This window comes from Anastrepha obliqua, chromosome 3 (genome assembly GCF_027943255.1).
Source record: "Anastrepha obliqua isolate idAnaObli1 chromosome 3, idAnaObli1_1.0, whole genome shotgun sequence".
Taxonomy (NCBI): Eukaryota; Metazoa; Arthropoda; class Insecta; order Diptera; family Tephritidae; genus Anastrepha; species Anastrepha obliqua.
The window spans coordinates 5,330,262-5,347,232 of record NC_072894.1 but is presented as its reverse complement, the minus strand read 5'-3'; the positions used below and the strand labels follow the sequence as shown (position 1 = coordinate 5,347,232).

At 36.4% G+C, this 16,971-nt stretch overlaps 2 protein-coding genes across 9 annotated transcripts in view; one reads left to right on the top strand and one right to left on the bottom strand.

The window, feature by feature from the left end:
• The window catches only part of LOC129240415 (spectrin beta chain, non-erythrocytic 5), a 111,504-nt gene that overhangs the window by 84,291 nt on the left and 10,242 nt on the right, over window positions 1-16,971 (bottom strand). The window lies entirely within an intron of this gene.
• On the top strand, window positions 15,402-15,885 carry LOC129240500 (nucleoplasmin-like protein ANO39). Its single transcript, XM_054876337.1, has 2 exons — window positions 15,402-15,509; window positions 15,564-15,885. The coding sequence occupies exon 2, from the start codon at window positions 15,586-15,588 to the stop codon at window positions 15,883-15,885; it is 300 nt and encodes a 99-aa protein (XP_054732312.1). The 5' UTR covers window positions 15,402-15,509; window positions 15,564-15,585.

Below are 16,971 nucleotides of genomic sequence, written 5' to 3'. Positions count from 1 at the left end.
GGAAACTTAATGAAAAACGGTGTTTGACGATTTGTCCGTCGCAAAGGTTGTAAGCAATAATTGCCACAAACAAGTCATAGATAACCGAGCAATAATCGAAAATTGCCTTTTTGCAGACGTGCTGATTACTTGATGAAATGCATTACTTCACTTTGTTTTTCAGACCTTGGCGCTAAATGCTTTGGTATCTATATGTGTCAGTCAAAGAGCTGTTAATAAATTAAAAAAAAAAAAAAAAAAAAAAAAAAAAAAAAAAAAAATATAAATTCAATGTAGGTTTCACAAGCGTGAAAATAATGCAATCAGTTCACATCAAATCAGAATGAGCTCATGCTATTCTTGTGACTACTTTTGCAAACATGATAAGGATTTCAGCAAGTGACAAAGAAAACTGATTAGTAGACAAATAGCGGTACGTAGAATATACTTATGTATGTGTGAATATTTAGGTATGAGTGCATGTATAGCTATACATATGTACAAATGTGCATACGAGCAGTGTTCCAACCTCACAGCAATTGCAGTAAATTTACTACGCTAATTTAGTATCCAGTACTGCAAAAATTTCCGATCTTGGCTTGGCAAAATTTAAAAATAGAGTTTCGTTATAAAAAAATGAATTTCTACTGAATAGGCGTATTCTTTTCGCAATAGGCGTTGTGTGATTTGTTAGTTTTGTGAAGAATTTAGAAAGCGTACGTTGTTTTTAGAAAATGAGTTCCGCACATGAAAAACGATTTGAAGCACACCCTATAGGTCCAAAAATGTATCTGCAGCAAAATATTTGAAGAAGTCGAAGACGATCATAAGTAAGTGGATGCCACGGCATACCCAAGTTAGAAAGGTTGACGACTTCGTCGAACGTGGCCCAAAAAAATATAGATTGATCAGAAGATCATTGATTTCTTTCTGACTAAGTCGAACTTATCTATGGGTGAAGCTGAAGCAGTTTTAAGGAAAAGTGTTGTTGATGCATCCAAAAATACTATTCCAAGATGTTTACATGCAGAAGATCTCAAGTTCCGCAGCACATTGAAAAAACCGTTACTCTCAATATCATACATTGAAAAAGGACTTGCTGGCAAATTCAGTACGAAATTGGGCAAACGCAATATTCACTGACGAATCCTACTTTTGGGTGAATAACTACGTATATCGATCCTGATAAGCTGCTGATAATCAACAACTTCAACGAACTGAACCAATTTGATTACAGTTTTGATGAATAAAATTTACCAAAAAGCATCATTGCCATCAGCTGCGAAGATATTTTGAAGAACTAGGCAACCTTAGGATAATAAAGGCAAACAGTATAACTTTACAGTGAAATAATTCGACAAAACGAAATATGGTTCCCGTGGAAGCTAAGAGTGAAACCTGAAAATTTTTGCCAGCTGATATTTATGTTGTTTGTACGCTTATAGCGGGTGTTTTTTTTTGTTAGCTGCAGGAGAACTATCAATATGGAGAACTATCAATATAACTAGGGTTTGACAGCAGAGAATGGCAAGTCATCATGGTTTGGCAAGGCATCATAAATTGTGTAACGCCAGAACTACGCTTCCGAATTGTAAAAATTTACTTTGAAAAAAATTAATCTGTTCACGAAGTACATAAATTCGTCAGCTTAACAATCGATATATTACAAAATCAATTTGGTGACAACTTTATTTCGAGAACTGGTCCTTCTCACTGGTTCCCTGGCCCCCTAGATTACTTTTTATAACCTAGTCTGATAGTTTATGATAGTCATTGGTTTATGCCGACAAATCAGCCACTCTTGAAGTATTGGAAGTCAATACCCAAGCCACCATAGACGTCATACGGCTAGATTTATTGAAAGAAGTAGTCAAAAATTGGACTGATGGAATGCAGCATAAACTTTAATTATTTACCAGATTATAATAATATTATCATTTTAAGTTCTCAAGGCCATAAAAAAACACCCGATACAATGTTATACTGCACAGAAATGTCAGAAGTCCGTTTTTTCTTAGCCAACAGCTTTGACAGATACCCTTATCGAAATTTCTATGCATCTAAAAAATCACCCGTTATATAATACAAAATAATATACAATGTACTTTCTCCTACAATGTACTTTCACCTTTCTTAAGCGGAAATTTTTTCAGTGCATACCACAAATCCTTAATAACTTTTTTTTTAATTTTTTCTCATGAGCGGACAATCCTCCCGTAACACGTTAACCCTCCTATAGCAAATTATTAACTTATTTTACACGTTTCTCATAAGCGGTCATATTTTTCAGTCCCTTAGGTGTCGGCTTAAGAGATATTCTCTCTGTAAATCGTTGCTATTAGTAAAACTTTAACTGCTTAGGCCGAGTCACTCGCTTCATTTTGCAGTTTAAGCCACTGACCTACTCTCTAATCGACCTATTTCGAAGGGCAACGCCCCAATGTATTCCTCCAAAGAAGACACCTCTCGAAGTTTTGTTATTATTACCCATCGTAGTTTCCATTTCATATGATTCCATTAAATGCGAAGCTTCTGACCTCGTGACCTTGCCCCCATGACCAGCCTCATTTATTTGTGTATTAGCTGTGATTGTATTGAATTTAAGTGTGCGTGCAAATTATGTAGCGAAAGAAGTTTTTAAATAAATCTTTTATATTTAATTCAACTGTCAGTTAACTGTTATTGATTAACTTTATCGAGTCGTGTTGCACTCAATACTAAATAATAGTCAGTGGTCAATTGTAAGAGCAATTAATACGATAAAAACAATTAATTGAAATGCTCGTAAAAATCGTAATAAGAGAAAACGATTTCCTTCAATTAATAGTCGCATGAGAAAACGCATAATTACTGATTTTGAGTCACACACACACATGCAGGTATATATGTAAGTAAATACCAGTACTTTAAAGTTACATGTAATTTAAAACAAACCAACTACAACTACAACTACATCTGTGCTTCTGTCAAAAACCATTTCTGAGGAATGCTGTTTTCCAAATTCCGTATGTCTGCTGCATTGGTCACAGCAGCGAGTACTGGTCAAACCAGGTCGTTGGTTTCATTTTAAACTGCTCACGAACATACATACACACATGCACAGGTACGTACGTATGTATGAGTAAATATGCATGTGTAAGTAGATATGTGTGAGCCCTGTTGGGAAAACCTGAACTAGATTAATAAAAATGTCTGGTTCAATTTGCCAAAGGCAATGCAAACAGATCAAAAGTAAAAGAAATGTGGCAACAAATGCAGGACACTTTTTTTATATGGAGAAAATACGCAACATCCTAAAGGAAAGAAATTATAAAAAATCAAAAACATTTTTCAACAATGTCAAACTTGCACTTTTTATATTAAAATTTAAAAAGCTGTAAAACTGCTTAGCAAAAATTTTCTGTAAATTGTAATAAAATTAAAAGTTTGTGAAATTTTGCCACTTTGTGCTTTGTTTAAAGTTTGAAACTTGGGCTTACATGGTTTCTCTTCGGCAATGAGCCATACTTTTATAAAGAGAAATAATGAACATTCGACAAAAAACAAAAAAAAAAAAAATAAGAAAAATCGTCAAAACTGGTCAAACTGAGGGCGGAATAGTTTTCATGACTATAACATAACTGATTTTTTCTTCCTTTATTGAATTTATTGATTAAATTAATGAAGAAATTTTTTAAAAATTATGAATTTATTGATTAAATTTATAAAGAAACTTATTAAAAAGTTGTGAATTTATTGATTAAATTAATAAAGAAATGTATTAAAAATTATGAATTTATTGATTAAATTTATAAAGCAATTTATTAAGAAGTTATGAATTTATTGATTAAAAATATTTTTAATTATAATATTTATATATAATTTACATATTTTTGATTGAAAAATTTATGTCAAATTTTCTTACGGTTTACATATAATTTTTAAATTGGTGGACATATAGAGCAATGTGTACAGTGATGAACAAAAGTCTACGTACACCCGCTATTTTCATTGGTTTGAAAGTCCATAAAGTTAATTGAAAATTGTGTTGACACAGTTTTATTTTAAAAATTTTCTAATCACAATAAATTAAAGAAAAATCCATTATTTAATATGAAAGTACAAAGCTTTTTGGGGAAAAATGTGAAAATCAGCGTTGACAAAATTTGCATACAGAACGAAGCTCCAAGCTTGTATGTAAACTCGTATGTTGCGTTGTGATAAGGTAAAGTACCGCTTTTTTAAATTCTTTTTACTAAATTTGCTGCTTTACTAATATTAAATTCAATGTTCAGACACTTAAGCATCAAAAAAAAGGCTCCACGAAAAGAAATGTGAGAAATTTGATTTTTGGTTTATGGTAAAATTGCAAAAATGTTAAACTTAAGTCGGTCAACAGTACAGTCCATTGTAAAAAAAAACTTTAGAAATATTGGTTCAACCGAAAATAAACCGCGCAATGGCCATATTCTCAAAGAAGTGAATAAAAATCCAAAGTTACTGATTAAAAATTAGACGAACAAGTAGCGAGCGCATCAGAAAAGTGTATTCACCAAGGATCTTTGAATAACTCTGAATAATAACAGTTTGCGCAGCAGAGCACCACGCAAAAAGCCTCTATCATTTCTGAAAACAAGCCGTAAATTTCGTTTGGAGTTTAGAAGCACTTGAATAAAGAGTATGGATTTTTGGCAAAAAGCCTTGTTTATAGATGAGTAAAAATTTAATATATTTAGCAGCGATAAAAGGGTAAAAGTTGGTGGAAAAAAATACTGCTCTTAATCCGAAGAATTTTTTATCAACTGTCAAGCATGTCTGGATACAAATCTTTACTGGAACACAATTTGAAGACTTCTGTGGATGATTTGGAGCTTTGGCGCGGGTTAGATCTTTCAACAAGATAACGAGCCAAGACACACCGCATACATTGTTATGTATTGGCTGCTTTATTATGCACCAAGGCAATCAAACACAACACCGGAAGCCCATATTTAAATATTATTGAAAATTACAGTTTTACGCCGATAAATGGTTTTTTAATGAGGAGGTTTTTCATGGCAAAAAAGCAATCGGAAGTTTGCCATTGTCTGACGAGTGGCGAACGCTATTAGAAAAAACTGTTTCATTCATTTTGCTGTATTTGCACGGGGGTTCGAACCTACGCACTTCCAAATGGTAGTCACACACCAATCCATTCGGCTACGGTGGCCGAATCAAGCTTTCACTTAAATTGAAGAAATATGTGCAAGGAAAGATTCTGAGCTTGACATTCAGCGAGCTTGGCATTCATAAGCATTCTTCCAAACGAACTCTACACTGTGATTGACTTCAGCGTATTCACGGAAACCAATAGAAAGTGGTCCCTGACTACTAACTGCAGGGTCTCCAAAGCACTCTGGCCAAAACTGATACTTTAAACGGACAAAATGTCTGCTTGGCTTTAACAAATTAACTACCAGCGTCCTCACAAGTGTTATAACGGGTTACTGCGCTATTGACACCCTAACCAAAAGAATGGGTGTACCGCACAATTACTTCTGCAGGAGTTGTGGAGATGAAGAAGAAATTGAGTCGGCACAACACCTCCGCTGTGAATGTCCTGCACTGTAAAGAAATATCTTGCCGATTATTTCTTTGAAGACCTGGGACATTTGCAAAATGTCACTCTGGAGAGACTATTTAGTTATATACCATATATACAAGGAGGAGGAGCTATTTGTGGCGTGCGTCTTGATGTTGTTCCACAAATAGAGGGTCCTACAGTTTCAAGCCGACTCCTTTTTTATGAGTAGCTTTTTCATGGCAGAAATTCATTCGGAGGAGCGACCGCTATTAGAAAAAACTTTTTCTTCATTTTGGTGTTTCACCAAGATTGGAACCTACGTTCTCTCTGAATTCCAAATGATAGTCACGCACCAACCCATTAGGCTACGGCGGCCGCCGTTACCTTCTTAAAAAGATTCAAGTGGTTTAAGCATCTTAGTTAGGGGATGGAAATCTAATCACAATGGGCCTTAGGGCCACCGAGTGTCTTGTCCTTGATAAGCAATCTGGGTAGCCTAACCTATACTGCAAGTAGACTTTTGCCAACGCTGTTTTCGTACTTTTTCTCTATAATTTTCTCATCTTATTTTAAAGAATAAATCCATTATTTGTCTTTTGTTTGTTGTGATTAAAAAATAAAACTGTACCAACATAAATTCAATAAGCCTTTTGGACTTTCAAACCAACGAATATAGGGGGTGTATACATGTATACTTTTGTCCATCACTGTAGTTGTCATTCGTTTTATTTTGTTTTTGAAAAATGATTTTTTGTTTTTTTTTGTGATTATGATCAAATCAAACAGCCAACTGACATCCGATTTATAATGCACTCGTTTGTATAATGAATATATAAAAAACACGGCCGATACCAAAAGTAATGGAATACAAGAATGCGCCTTCAACGTTGCGCTTTCTTTTTTGATTTAAGCTTGACAGTCAGCTGCTTGAATGTGACGTCAAAAACGTAAAGAGAAACCCAAAACCATTTTGGTGCACAGCTTTTCCACTTAAGCTACTTAGGCAATTTGGGTTACGAATATTCACGGACGGATTTATTTACTTGTTTCTGCTAATATAATATTTTTTTCATAATGAACTTATAAATAATGGTTATTTTAAGATTTTGCACAAACCTTCGCAAATTTATTCATGCTGCAAGTTTGTTTCCACAAATAGTGTCAACGAACACCCATCACTGCATTTTTAGGTAGCTCTTATTTTCCTACGCATTCAGAATTATCAGTTGATGGCTTGAGATGAAAATAAACGCGAGAAAGTTAAGATTTCACATTTATCAGCTCTCCGCTGATTTCCCTACAGGGCGCGGGTACAAAGTTTACACGAATAATTGCGGTGTTGCCTTTTTACATATGCACAAACATACAAACGCATACATATGTAAGTGCAATAAAGCCGTAAGTGAATAAAAAATGAATTTAACCAACCACAGCGCGCGTAAGGCAAAACCAGTTAAAAAACTAACTAAGCCGCCGAACGAGATCGAAATCGAGTGACGATCAATTTGCGCGCGTTTCGAACTTGTTTTGTTTTGTTATTTTTGTTTACTTGCATTTCGTGCTAATGTTAATAAAAACAAACAAGACAACAAATTAAAAATATGTAAAGTTTTTAAACAAAAGGCAGCAAAAGGCAAAACATGCAACAGACAAAGTCAATAATAATTTCATAAATAAAATTAGCAAAAATTAAAAAAAAAATACAAAAAAAAAAAACAATTGTATGAAAATACCGATTAATACTCTCATACACACACATACATACATACGTGTGAATGTAGCGGGCTAATAACGGTGAGGGCATAAGCGCGGCAAGAAGTAGAACTTGAATATTTCAAGGCTAAAAATTAATATTGCGCACCTGAGAGTTTCGTTGTTTAAATATTTACTGTTGCAGATAGTCGCACACACACACACAAATTTAGTTTCATATACATATAAATATGTATAAGCACGTAATTATATTCACATTGAAGGCTTATTTTTATAAGTGCATACAGTACACAATCCTCGTTTACGAGAAGCAGGTCATAACTCCAAAAATAATAATTTTAAGCTAAGAAGAAATGACCACAAGCTTTCCTTTTATACTGTGTACGGCGGTATTTATCAACTGCATCTTATTAGATGAGAATGTGACTTTACATTGCATTACTTAGGGTGGCACAATAATTTGGAGACTTTGAAGCCATTTTTCTCGAGCTTTTAATTTTTTGGTTTACGACGTTCTTCCAGCAAACGAGCGATGTATTTTTTATATATACATGTGTATGAGTGAATATGGGCGGCACATTACGCTGTCAGGAATGTTTGACCGACGTCGTTAGAATAAAGTCTTACTTCTACTCAATGCGTCACTTAGCAGGGCTGTGGGCGTAGAGTTACAGCTGCCATTTAACCTTTGCGCAAATTGATTAAAAAAAAAAAAATCGAATATACGCACATACATATGTACACGTATACTGAATGCAATGTATATGTGTATGTATGTATGTATGTAAATGCGAGTGCAAGCACTTCATTAAAGCACTGCTGCTTTGAAGTAATAAAATTAAAAGTTCAACTTAACTCAGTTCAAGCAAATTACTGCTCCAACCAGCTAAGACTGTAAACAACAATTTTTGCTATTGTTCGTTATATTTTTTTTTGTTCCCGCAAGCCGCATTAATGTAAACAGTGTATTTTATGTTAATTAACAATTAAAAGACAATGAAAAGTCAGAGACTCGACAACTCCCGCATCAGAAATTGGCTATGCTCAGCGAGAAATGAGAGTTTGGAGAAACAGAAGTGAGCTTCATGGCTTACACCCTCTATTTAAAAAAAGCCCAAACTTTTCATCAATCGAAACAGCCAGAGCACATTGTGTGGAAAATATTTAGAATTAATCAATTTGTTGGTCTTCTGATTCGATGCAAAATTTTTCCATGTTATCAAATGCGGGCATTGGGACCGTTATATTCATAATATTGTTTAGAATGGTGGTCACTTACAACGGCTCGAATGGCTGCAATCACTTAATTACGCTTTTCTTTCACCGGCAAAAGCCATTTTGGGAATAGATAATAGTCTTCTTCTTCTTGAATGACGCAATAACCGCTTACGCTATTTTGGCCGAGTTTAGTAAAGCGTGCTAGTCGTTTCTTTCTCGTACTAACCGGCGCTAGTTGGACACACCACGTGATGGCAAGTCCTTTTCTACCTGATCTTTCCGAAGCAGAGGTGGCTTCCCTCTTCCTCTGCTACTACCATCTGGTACCGTAACGAATGGACAATACATAGATAATAAATAGTTAATGCGTGCAAAATCAGATGATTGAAAAAGGTTGAGCTCGTACGATTACATTCAATGATGCCCTTACGAGGCACATTTAAATGAATTTTTTTTGGTCGCTACCGACTCGATCAAGAGATAATTTTGTATCACATTTAATGAAATCAATTTGAAGGGAGAATCCAGTCTGTCACTAAACGTCTCTCTACCCGATTGAAATTGCGTATGTCACTCATAAATTTGTATAATCGTCGTCATATGATTTTTTAATCCTTCAAGCATTGAGCGCATTTCGGAGCTCTCTGATTGAATAAGAGCCAATTTATACAGTGACCTTCCACTCTGGGCTATTTGCAAATGCTCTTTTAAAGAAGTCTTCAAAAATCTTCGATCATTTACACGATGCCTTTTTTTGCGGCTTTCCATGCGTATTTCTCAAATTTAAGCGGAACATTTTCTTTGCCTTTTTATTTGAGTATTGGTCCAGGCAAGTGAGTAGAGAGCTCCGAATGAACCAAGACCACGCCGCTTTTATTCAAAAAAGGAAGAGATGCTCCCAGTTTTTATGGATTACAACGGTATTGCATACCACGAATTTTTGCCAGAAGGTCAGACAGTTAACAAGGACATTTGGACATTAGGGGACTTTTTTGTTTGGTTTTATTGGAAAACAGCTCGTGGATTTAGCACCATGACAACGCAGCGCCGCACATTGCCATCATTATCCGTAAATTTTTTACCAAGAACCAAATGAATACCACCAAAAAGGCATTGGGTTCACTTGATATGGCTCCCTGCGATTGTTTTCTGTTTGACCGAGTCTAAAACTCACTACGAGGAACCTCTGCGCCATTTTAACGGCCGAAAAGAAGTAATGTCGATCCAGAAATGTTTCAAAAGCTGGCAAAAGTGCGTGGCAGTGGATGGGAAGTAATTAAAAGGTTATAATATAACTTTTGAGGATTAAACTTGTATTTGAATTTTCTGAATATATTCCTGGAATTTTTTTATCAAACATAGGATATTCTATATTTTCTCAAATAATGCGACACATACATACAACAGGGTTTGATTGAAAAGTAATGAGCCTTCTCGCGCGGAGTGTCTGCCAAGCGATCAACCGAATCGGCTGGTGGGGGAAAATGATCGTTGGACCTTCCCCTTCCACTAGAAACCGGCCCCAGTTCGCTGGCAACAGCGGTGCAGTCAACATCGCTCCGCGCATGAAAGCTGTTTTAAAAGTGTGTTAGGATTTTGCAGTGGCGAAAATGCAGCGACCGTTGGAGCAACGTTACTCGATCAAATTTATCGTAAAGCTAAACAAAACGAGTACCGAAACCATTGGGCTACTCAAGGAGGCTTACGGAGACCAATCTCTGTCCACTGCCCAGGTAAAACGGTGGCACAAATCGTTCAAGGAAGGCCGGGAGGACGTCAAAGACGAACAGCGATCTGGAAGGCCTTCGACTATGCAAACAGACGCCTTCCTCTGCACCTCTGTATTGGCCAAGATGGGGGTTCCGGTGCTTCCCCACCCTCCTTACAGCGCAGACCTGTCCCCTCCGAACTTCTTCTTGTTCCCGCGCCTGAAAAGAAAGCTGAAGGGGAGGCGTTTCGACTCCATCGAGGCGATCCAAAAAACTGTGACAGCCGAATTGAATGCGATTCCGGCGGATGAGTTTAAAAAATGTTTCCTGCAGTGGAAGGACCGCTACCAGCGGTGTATTGATGCTCAAGGGTCCTATTTTGAAGAATATTAGTTGTATAAGCCAAAAGGTTTAATAAAACTGCTTAAAAAAAATAAAGCTTATTACTTTTCAATCAAACCCTGTACATACATACATATATTAGTATGTATTAATGTATACCAAATAGTTACTTATGTATTTACGTGTATATGTATATGTTTGTACACACACTTGCACAATCCAATCATATTTGCTTACACACAAACATATGTATGTACGTAAGTACGTGTCAGCATCATCCATATTTACGAATACTTATGCGCACTTTGTGCAATTGTATCTTCCATCTTTTTATTTAAATTTGCCTCCAAGAATCATATTGCAACAGACTCAGAGCCAGCGACTTTCAGCTGCCAGTAGTGCACCACGAAATCAAAAATAGACGCACAAGTATGCATGCGGTATGTGCAACATATGAATTTACTTTCACCCATACCTACATATTGTTGTGTACATATGTATGTATGCATGGATGTATGTATATACACACATATTTTGTCCCTGCTGCAACTGTTGCACAACGTATAGACACCTCCTTGTGCGTGATCAACGTGTTGCACACATCAATACCACCACCAAAGGCGAAGACGCATTATAGCACATTTGTATGTGCATACAATTTTCATGTATGTATGTATGTATGTATGTAGGTGCAAACGTACGCTGTACAGCAATGTGTACAGCAGAGAGAAAAAAGGTTGCGAAGTCAAGTCACTCAGATAACTTCAACGCCGCCGTTTGTTGCATTCATATTAGTGGCATATTGCTTTGTTGTTGCCCTTGCCGATCGGTGCGCGCGTAATTCCTTATAAAAACTGCTTGACTTCAGCCGCCAACAGCAATCAGCAATCACTATTGGCACCACTCCAATGTTATTGTTGCAGTTGTTGCAATTGTTGCTGATGTTGCAGATGGATGGATGGTGTGTTTATTTTCAGTGCTCCCCTCTCTGGTTGCAACAGATTTTTTTCGTTTTAATTCTACGGTATTGTTTATATATTTCATGATTGTTTTCGCTCGCTACATTTTGTTTCTGTTGTTTTTTCACTGCTTTTGGGCGCAGTTGCAGTACTTTTTTAGTTTTGTAACAAATGGCCTTGCGTAAAATTTGATATTCAATTTGGGAAATATTTGTAGCTAATTTTGAACTGTGAAAACGATGAATGATGAAATTGCTAACTAAGTGGAGTATCAGAAATAAAATCGCGCTGAATATTAAACAAATTTTCATAAAATTTCATAATCCTCTTCCTTCGGTCTTATATTTCGAGCTTTCTAAAGTTAGGTAATTTTTGGATTTTGGAGTCTTATTTGATTCATGTTTTACTTTTATTCATCATGTGAATTAAGTGATTCCTAAAACCTACTCCAATTGAGCGTTTCGAAAGCGCTACGCGAATGACTTCAAGAGTTTCCTACCACTTTGAGCGTAAACCATAACGTTACCTTAAGCTGGGTCTCGGGACATTGGAACATTGAAGGAAACGAAAAAGCGGATGAACTGGCAAGAGGAGAATCTGCCATGAACAACATTCTTCCAGAACCGGTATTCGCACTCCAGGGTGCAGTCCGGAGTGCAATCGCCTCAAAATGTCTACGAATCGCGGATTGTAGATGGAGAGACCAGATGACATGCAGACCGTCATGGCCCACCTACAACCACAAATAAACGTCAACATTGACAAATATGAAACGAAGGGATGCCTGCAGCCTCACAGCAGTGATAACTGGCCTCTAGTCCATAGGAGTTCAAGCAGCCCAAATGGGTATCCCTTACAGTATATACTTCCATACTCGTAATCAACCGGAGAAAAACGAAACTATCTTCCACTTCCTCTGTGAATGCCCTGCCCTAAGGAAGACGGGGATGGCAAACCACTTTTTGAAAACCTCGAAGAGCTGGCTGTTACAGACGTAAACAACCGTATAAGGTTTCTCAAGCGTACAGAGTGGATATATGTAGCAGTGAAGGAATAACCGTATAACTTGTTGGTAGCGAGGATGTGGCAACAAAATGGTGCGGAAGCCTAAACGCTTTATAATTCTTTAGTTCGCTCAAAATTGGGGTATGCTTCAATAATCTGGAGTCTAAACTAATAGATACCGTGAGCGACATAATGAATAATACACTCAATAGTGCATCAATGGGCAACTCAGGCAGGCTTGGGTATAAACTGCCATAAAACGGATACGATACTTTTTACTAGAAGGTACAAGATCCCGAGTTGGCACCGCCTGAAGCTAAACGACATAGAACTGACTCTGAAAGACCACACAAAGTACCTTGGAGTAATTTGGATAGCAAACTATCATGGAAGCACAATATATTGGGGAGGAAGAAAAAGGCCAGTAACGCACTATATGCATGTAAAAGAATGCTGGGAGTTACAGACCCCATGTACCCCTTCAATAATGTATTGGTGCTACTCAGCTGGAGTAAAGCCAATATTACTCTACGGCGGACTGCTTTGAGAAAAACGATACACAAAACACCTATGGAAAGTATTCAACGTCTTAGTGCACTCTGCACGACAGGGGCAATTGAAACTACTCCTACGGCAGCACTTGAAAGAATACTCAACCTACCACCGATTGACATTGCGGCAGAAGATCTAGCAGCTATGTAGATATGCCGCAAGACTTAACGCAACGGGTGAATTTACCTGTAAAGACATAACTCAATAGGTATGAGTTATTGGACCAGTACGGATTATATGACTCCGAAATGCAATTGGGTGAAGAGATTCCGAACAACAATAGAAGAAAGAGGTATGAAACCTAGCCCCAATACGCTTAATATATTTATTGACGGCTCGAAAATGATAGATGGAAACGGCCAGGAAACGAAATTGTAGATGAGATTGCTAAAAGCGCTGTTTACATACAATTCGAACAAGAAAACGAGATACTGAAACCTTTAAATACGGTATACAATGACATTTCTGCGGGCATGAAAACACGGATAGACAGGAGGTGAAATAATCTACCCACTTGCAAAACTACGAAAATCATGTGTAATGCAGATAAATACGCCAGATTCGTACTGGCCCTATGTAGAAAGAAAAGCAGAACTATCGTAGATATACTGACAGGCCACAATTTGTTAGCGGCACACGTATACAAGATGGGAATTGCAAACAATGTTAGCTGCAGATTTTGCAATGAACTAGAATAGAGGGAAACTCTTGAACACCTTCTATGTTCTTGCCCTGCATTAGCTAGAACCCGAATGAAATGTTTAGGAGCTCTACAATATGAGAGGTTAGAATGCTTCTCGGGGTTAGAGCTTCATAGCTTACTTAGATGCGCAAAAGACGCAGACTTATTACAAGAAGCCTACTACAAGGAAACGCAAGGGTCTAGCTCCATCTGGTACCACTAAAGACCAATAGGTCTATGTGATGGCTTTCAGCCAGCCAGGCCAACCTAGCATAACCTAATTAAGAAACCATTCTATAACTCCAACGTAACTTTGTTCGTTTAAATTCATTAAAAATATTCACTAAAAAGCAACCAGAAGCTGTTGAATTTGTGGTTCAATTTTAGACCCAACTTTGCTCTTCAAAGCTCGAACTCCATACCTTGCGTTCCAGACATTACAGCTTTCAGCGCTTTATTTAGCTATAAGACTTCTCTGCTGCCGTTACAGTTAATAGCAAGCGTTATCGAGCCATGCTGACTGAATTTTTGCTTCTAACGACATTTCGATTCGACATTTCAAAAAGACGACGTAACTTGCCATACAGCGCGCTTAACAATCAATTTTTTGTCATATTCCAGCCAACATTGACGTCATGCGGCCAGATTGGAAAAAGTAGTCAAAAGTTGGACTGATCGAAAAGGCCATACAACTCGTAACCGCGGAGGGTATATGCCGTATATCACATTCAGTGGCCCAATGCTCCTTTGCAGATCCATACGATATTACATATGCATATACATATGTAAATATTGAAAAAATAAATGCCATCCAGATTATAATAAAAAAAATCATACCAACAATATTTCTGTTTTTATTATCATTTTAAGTTCTCAAGCTCTTAAAAAACACACGATATTTCGAAGAGAATATTTTTTCCACCTGTGGTGAAATTGGACGAATTTGTTCTGTCTCTTAGCACGGCATAAAGCGCAGTTAATAATAATTATTTTTTTACATCTTAAATTTTTTTTTAAACTTTGACAATTCCTTCCTTCTAAAGCAATCCCAAAAAAATGTTGTCCACTTGAGTTCTAAAGGAAATGGACTTTCATATACAAATGTGGCAGGTTTTCGCGGTTGCAAGCCTCATTTGAAAGAAATAAAGATTTTTTTTTTATTATCTGTAGCTAAAAAATGTTTAATATTTTACTTAGCACGTCCACCAACGCATTCCGTTTGTTGGCTTGTTTATTGAACTCGGTGCTGATAATACTTCCAAAAATTGGAATTAGCTGCATCAGTTAGAACTTCATTATTTGAAGTCTCTTGGCTCTAGAAATGCATTATCGATGAAATTAATTTTTGGTGGATTCGAAAGTATTTGTTTATTTGCTTTTTTACTACTCTAAATTAATAAATACATACATACAAGATGAAGTCCAAAATAAACAAGATTGACGTCATACAAATTTTTTTGATGGCACCATCTTTTTAATGAGTTAGTGCGTTGGAAGTTACATCCCTAGCGGACTTCCAGTGAAAGCTTGATGACATTCGGTTCAGTGCAAGCGAAGTTATTGCGTCTAAAGTGTCAGCATGTTTGTGTCAGCGGTACAAAAATGAGTTTCGAACAAAAAGCTAATAACAAATTTTGTTTTAACCCTGCATGCCCACTGTTAGTCATTTCGACTAACATCACTGCTTTTTACATTTGTAATTTCTTTTTCTCTCATTGTATCAATTTCATTTTTAACGTTGAGAGAGTTTATTCAGTTGCAAAGGTGCTCCTGATCAGTAGGGACTTGTTGTTTGGCTGGCTTAAGTGGTATGTATGTATTTGTAGAAACTGCGTAGTCGAAACGACTAACATTGGGCTTAGTGCAACTTTTTTAGCATTGAAAATGAGGCCGACTAAAATATGTGAGGAAGAAATTGAAAAAATTTTGGCTATGTCGGATGAGGATGAAGAGGATTTCAGTATTTCCGAAAGCGAATTCGAAACGAATTTACTAGAAGAGGGTATGAATTCTTCGGAGGATGATTCTTCGGACAATTCGGAGGACTGGAATGAAGAACCACCACCTCAGGCGCCGCAGGATAATATAATACCATTTTCCAAAAGATTTTTGCGTGGTAAAAATAAATATAAATGGGCGACAACTAAAGGAAAACGGCGTCGGTATGCAATTATATTAACATAGTGCATCATGATAAAGGTCCAACAGGAGCAGCAAAGAATGTTACGGCTTGCACTGAAGTGTTTAAATTATTTATCACTGATGAAATTTTAAGTATTATAGTTCATTACACCAACATCGAAATTGAAAAAAGGAACGGAGATTTTCCAACTGAAAAGCCGGTGAACAAAACAGAACTTGAAGCACTGATTGGTATCTTAATATTGAGCGCTGTTATGAAAGACAATCATTTGACCTCTCTTGATCAAATGTGTAGTGTTATGTCGTGCTCAAGGAAAACGAAGAGATGGCGAATGTGCATGTTCTATGGCATACTTAATATCGCGTTTGTTAATAGTTATGTGATATAGGTATGTTCATAACGCATTAAGCGCGAAAACGAAACCTCTTTCACGTCGGGAATTCATGAAAAAACTTCATTGAGATCTAGTTAAACCGCACATGGCAAACCGCCTAAAGAATCCTAATCTGCACTCGGAATTACAGCAGAATATCCGAGATATTTTATCCCTGCCAGTTGAGGAGGCAAGTGTTAAGAATGTACCCTCAAAAAAGAAAAACAAATGAAAAATTTGTTCTATCTGTCCTTACAAAAACACCGAATGACGAAGAGTGTATGCTCAAAATGCATGAAACATGTATGTATGTGGTGAGCACAAGGTCGAGATTTGTGCCTATTGGGCAAAACTTTAATGTACAATTAACATTTTTTATCAACTTTATATTTAATGAAATTACTTAAACTTTATAACGGCAGGAAGCCTTGTTACTTTTTATGTTCTTTTTAATTTATTTTTAATTTTTTCTCAACATCATGTGTTGAGCAATAAATAAATGTTAAGCTTTCAAGCTAAAAGTTGAGACTTGTGCCTAATCTACAAAACTTTTATTTTGAACTCTTTTTATGCTTAAATAATATAAAATAATTCTTTAACTTTATATCGGCAGTGAAATGTTTTTTAATTTTAAGGTTTTTTAATTTTTAATTTTTTTTTTTTGTAACCCTAAGTAAGATATCTAAGACTGAAGAGTAACAAAATGTGATAATAATAAAAATAAATGAAAAACAGAAACAATTGAAAATGTTGT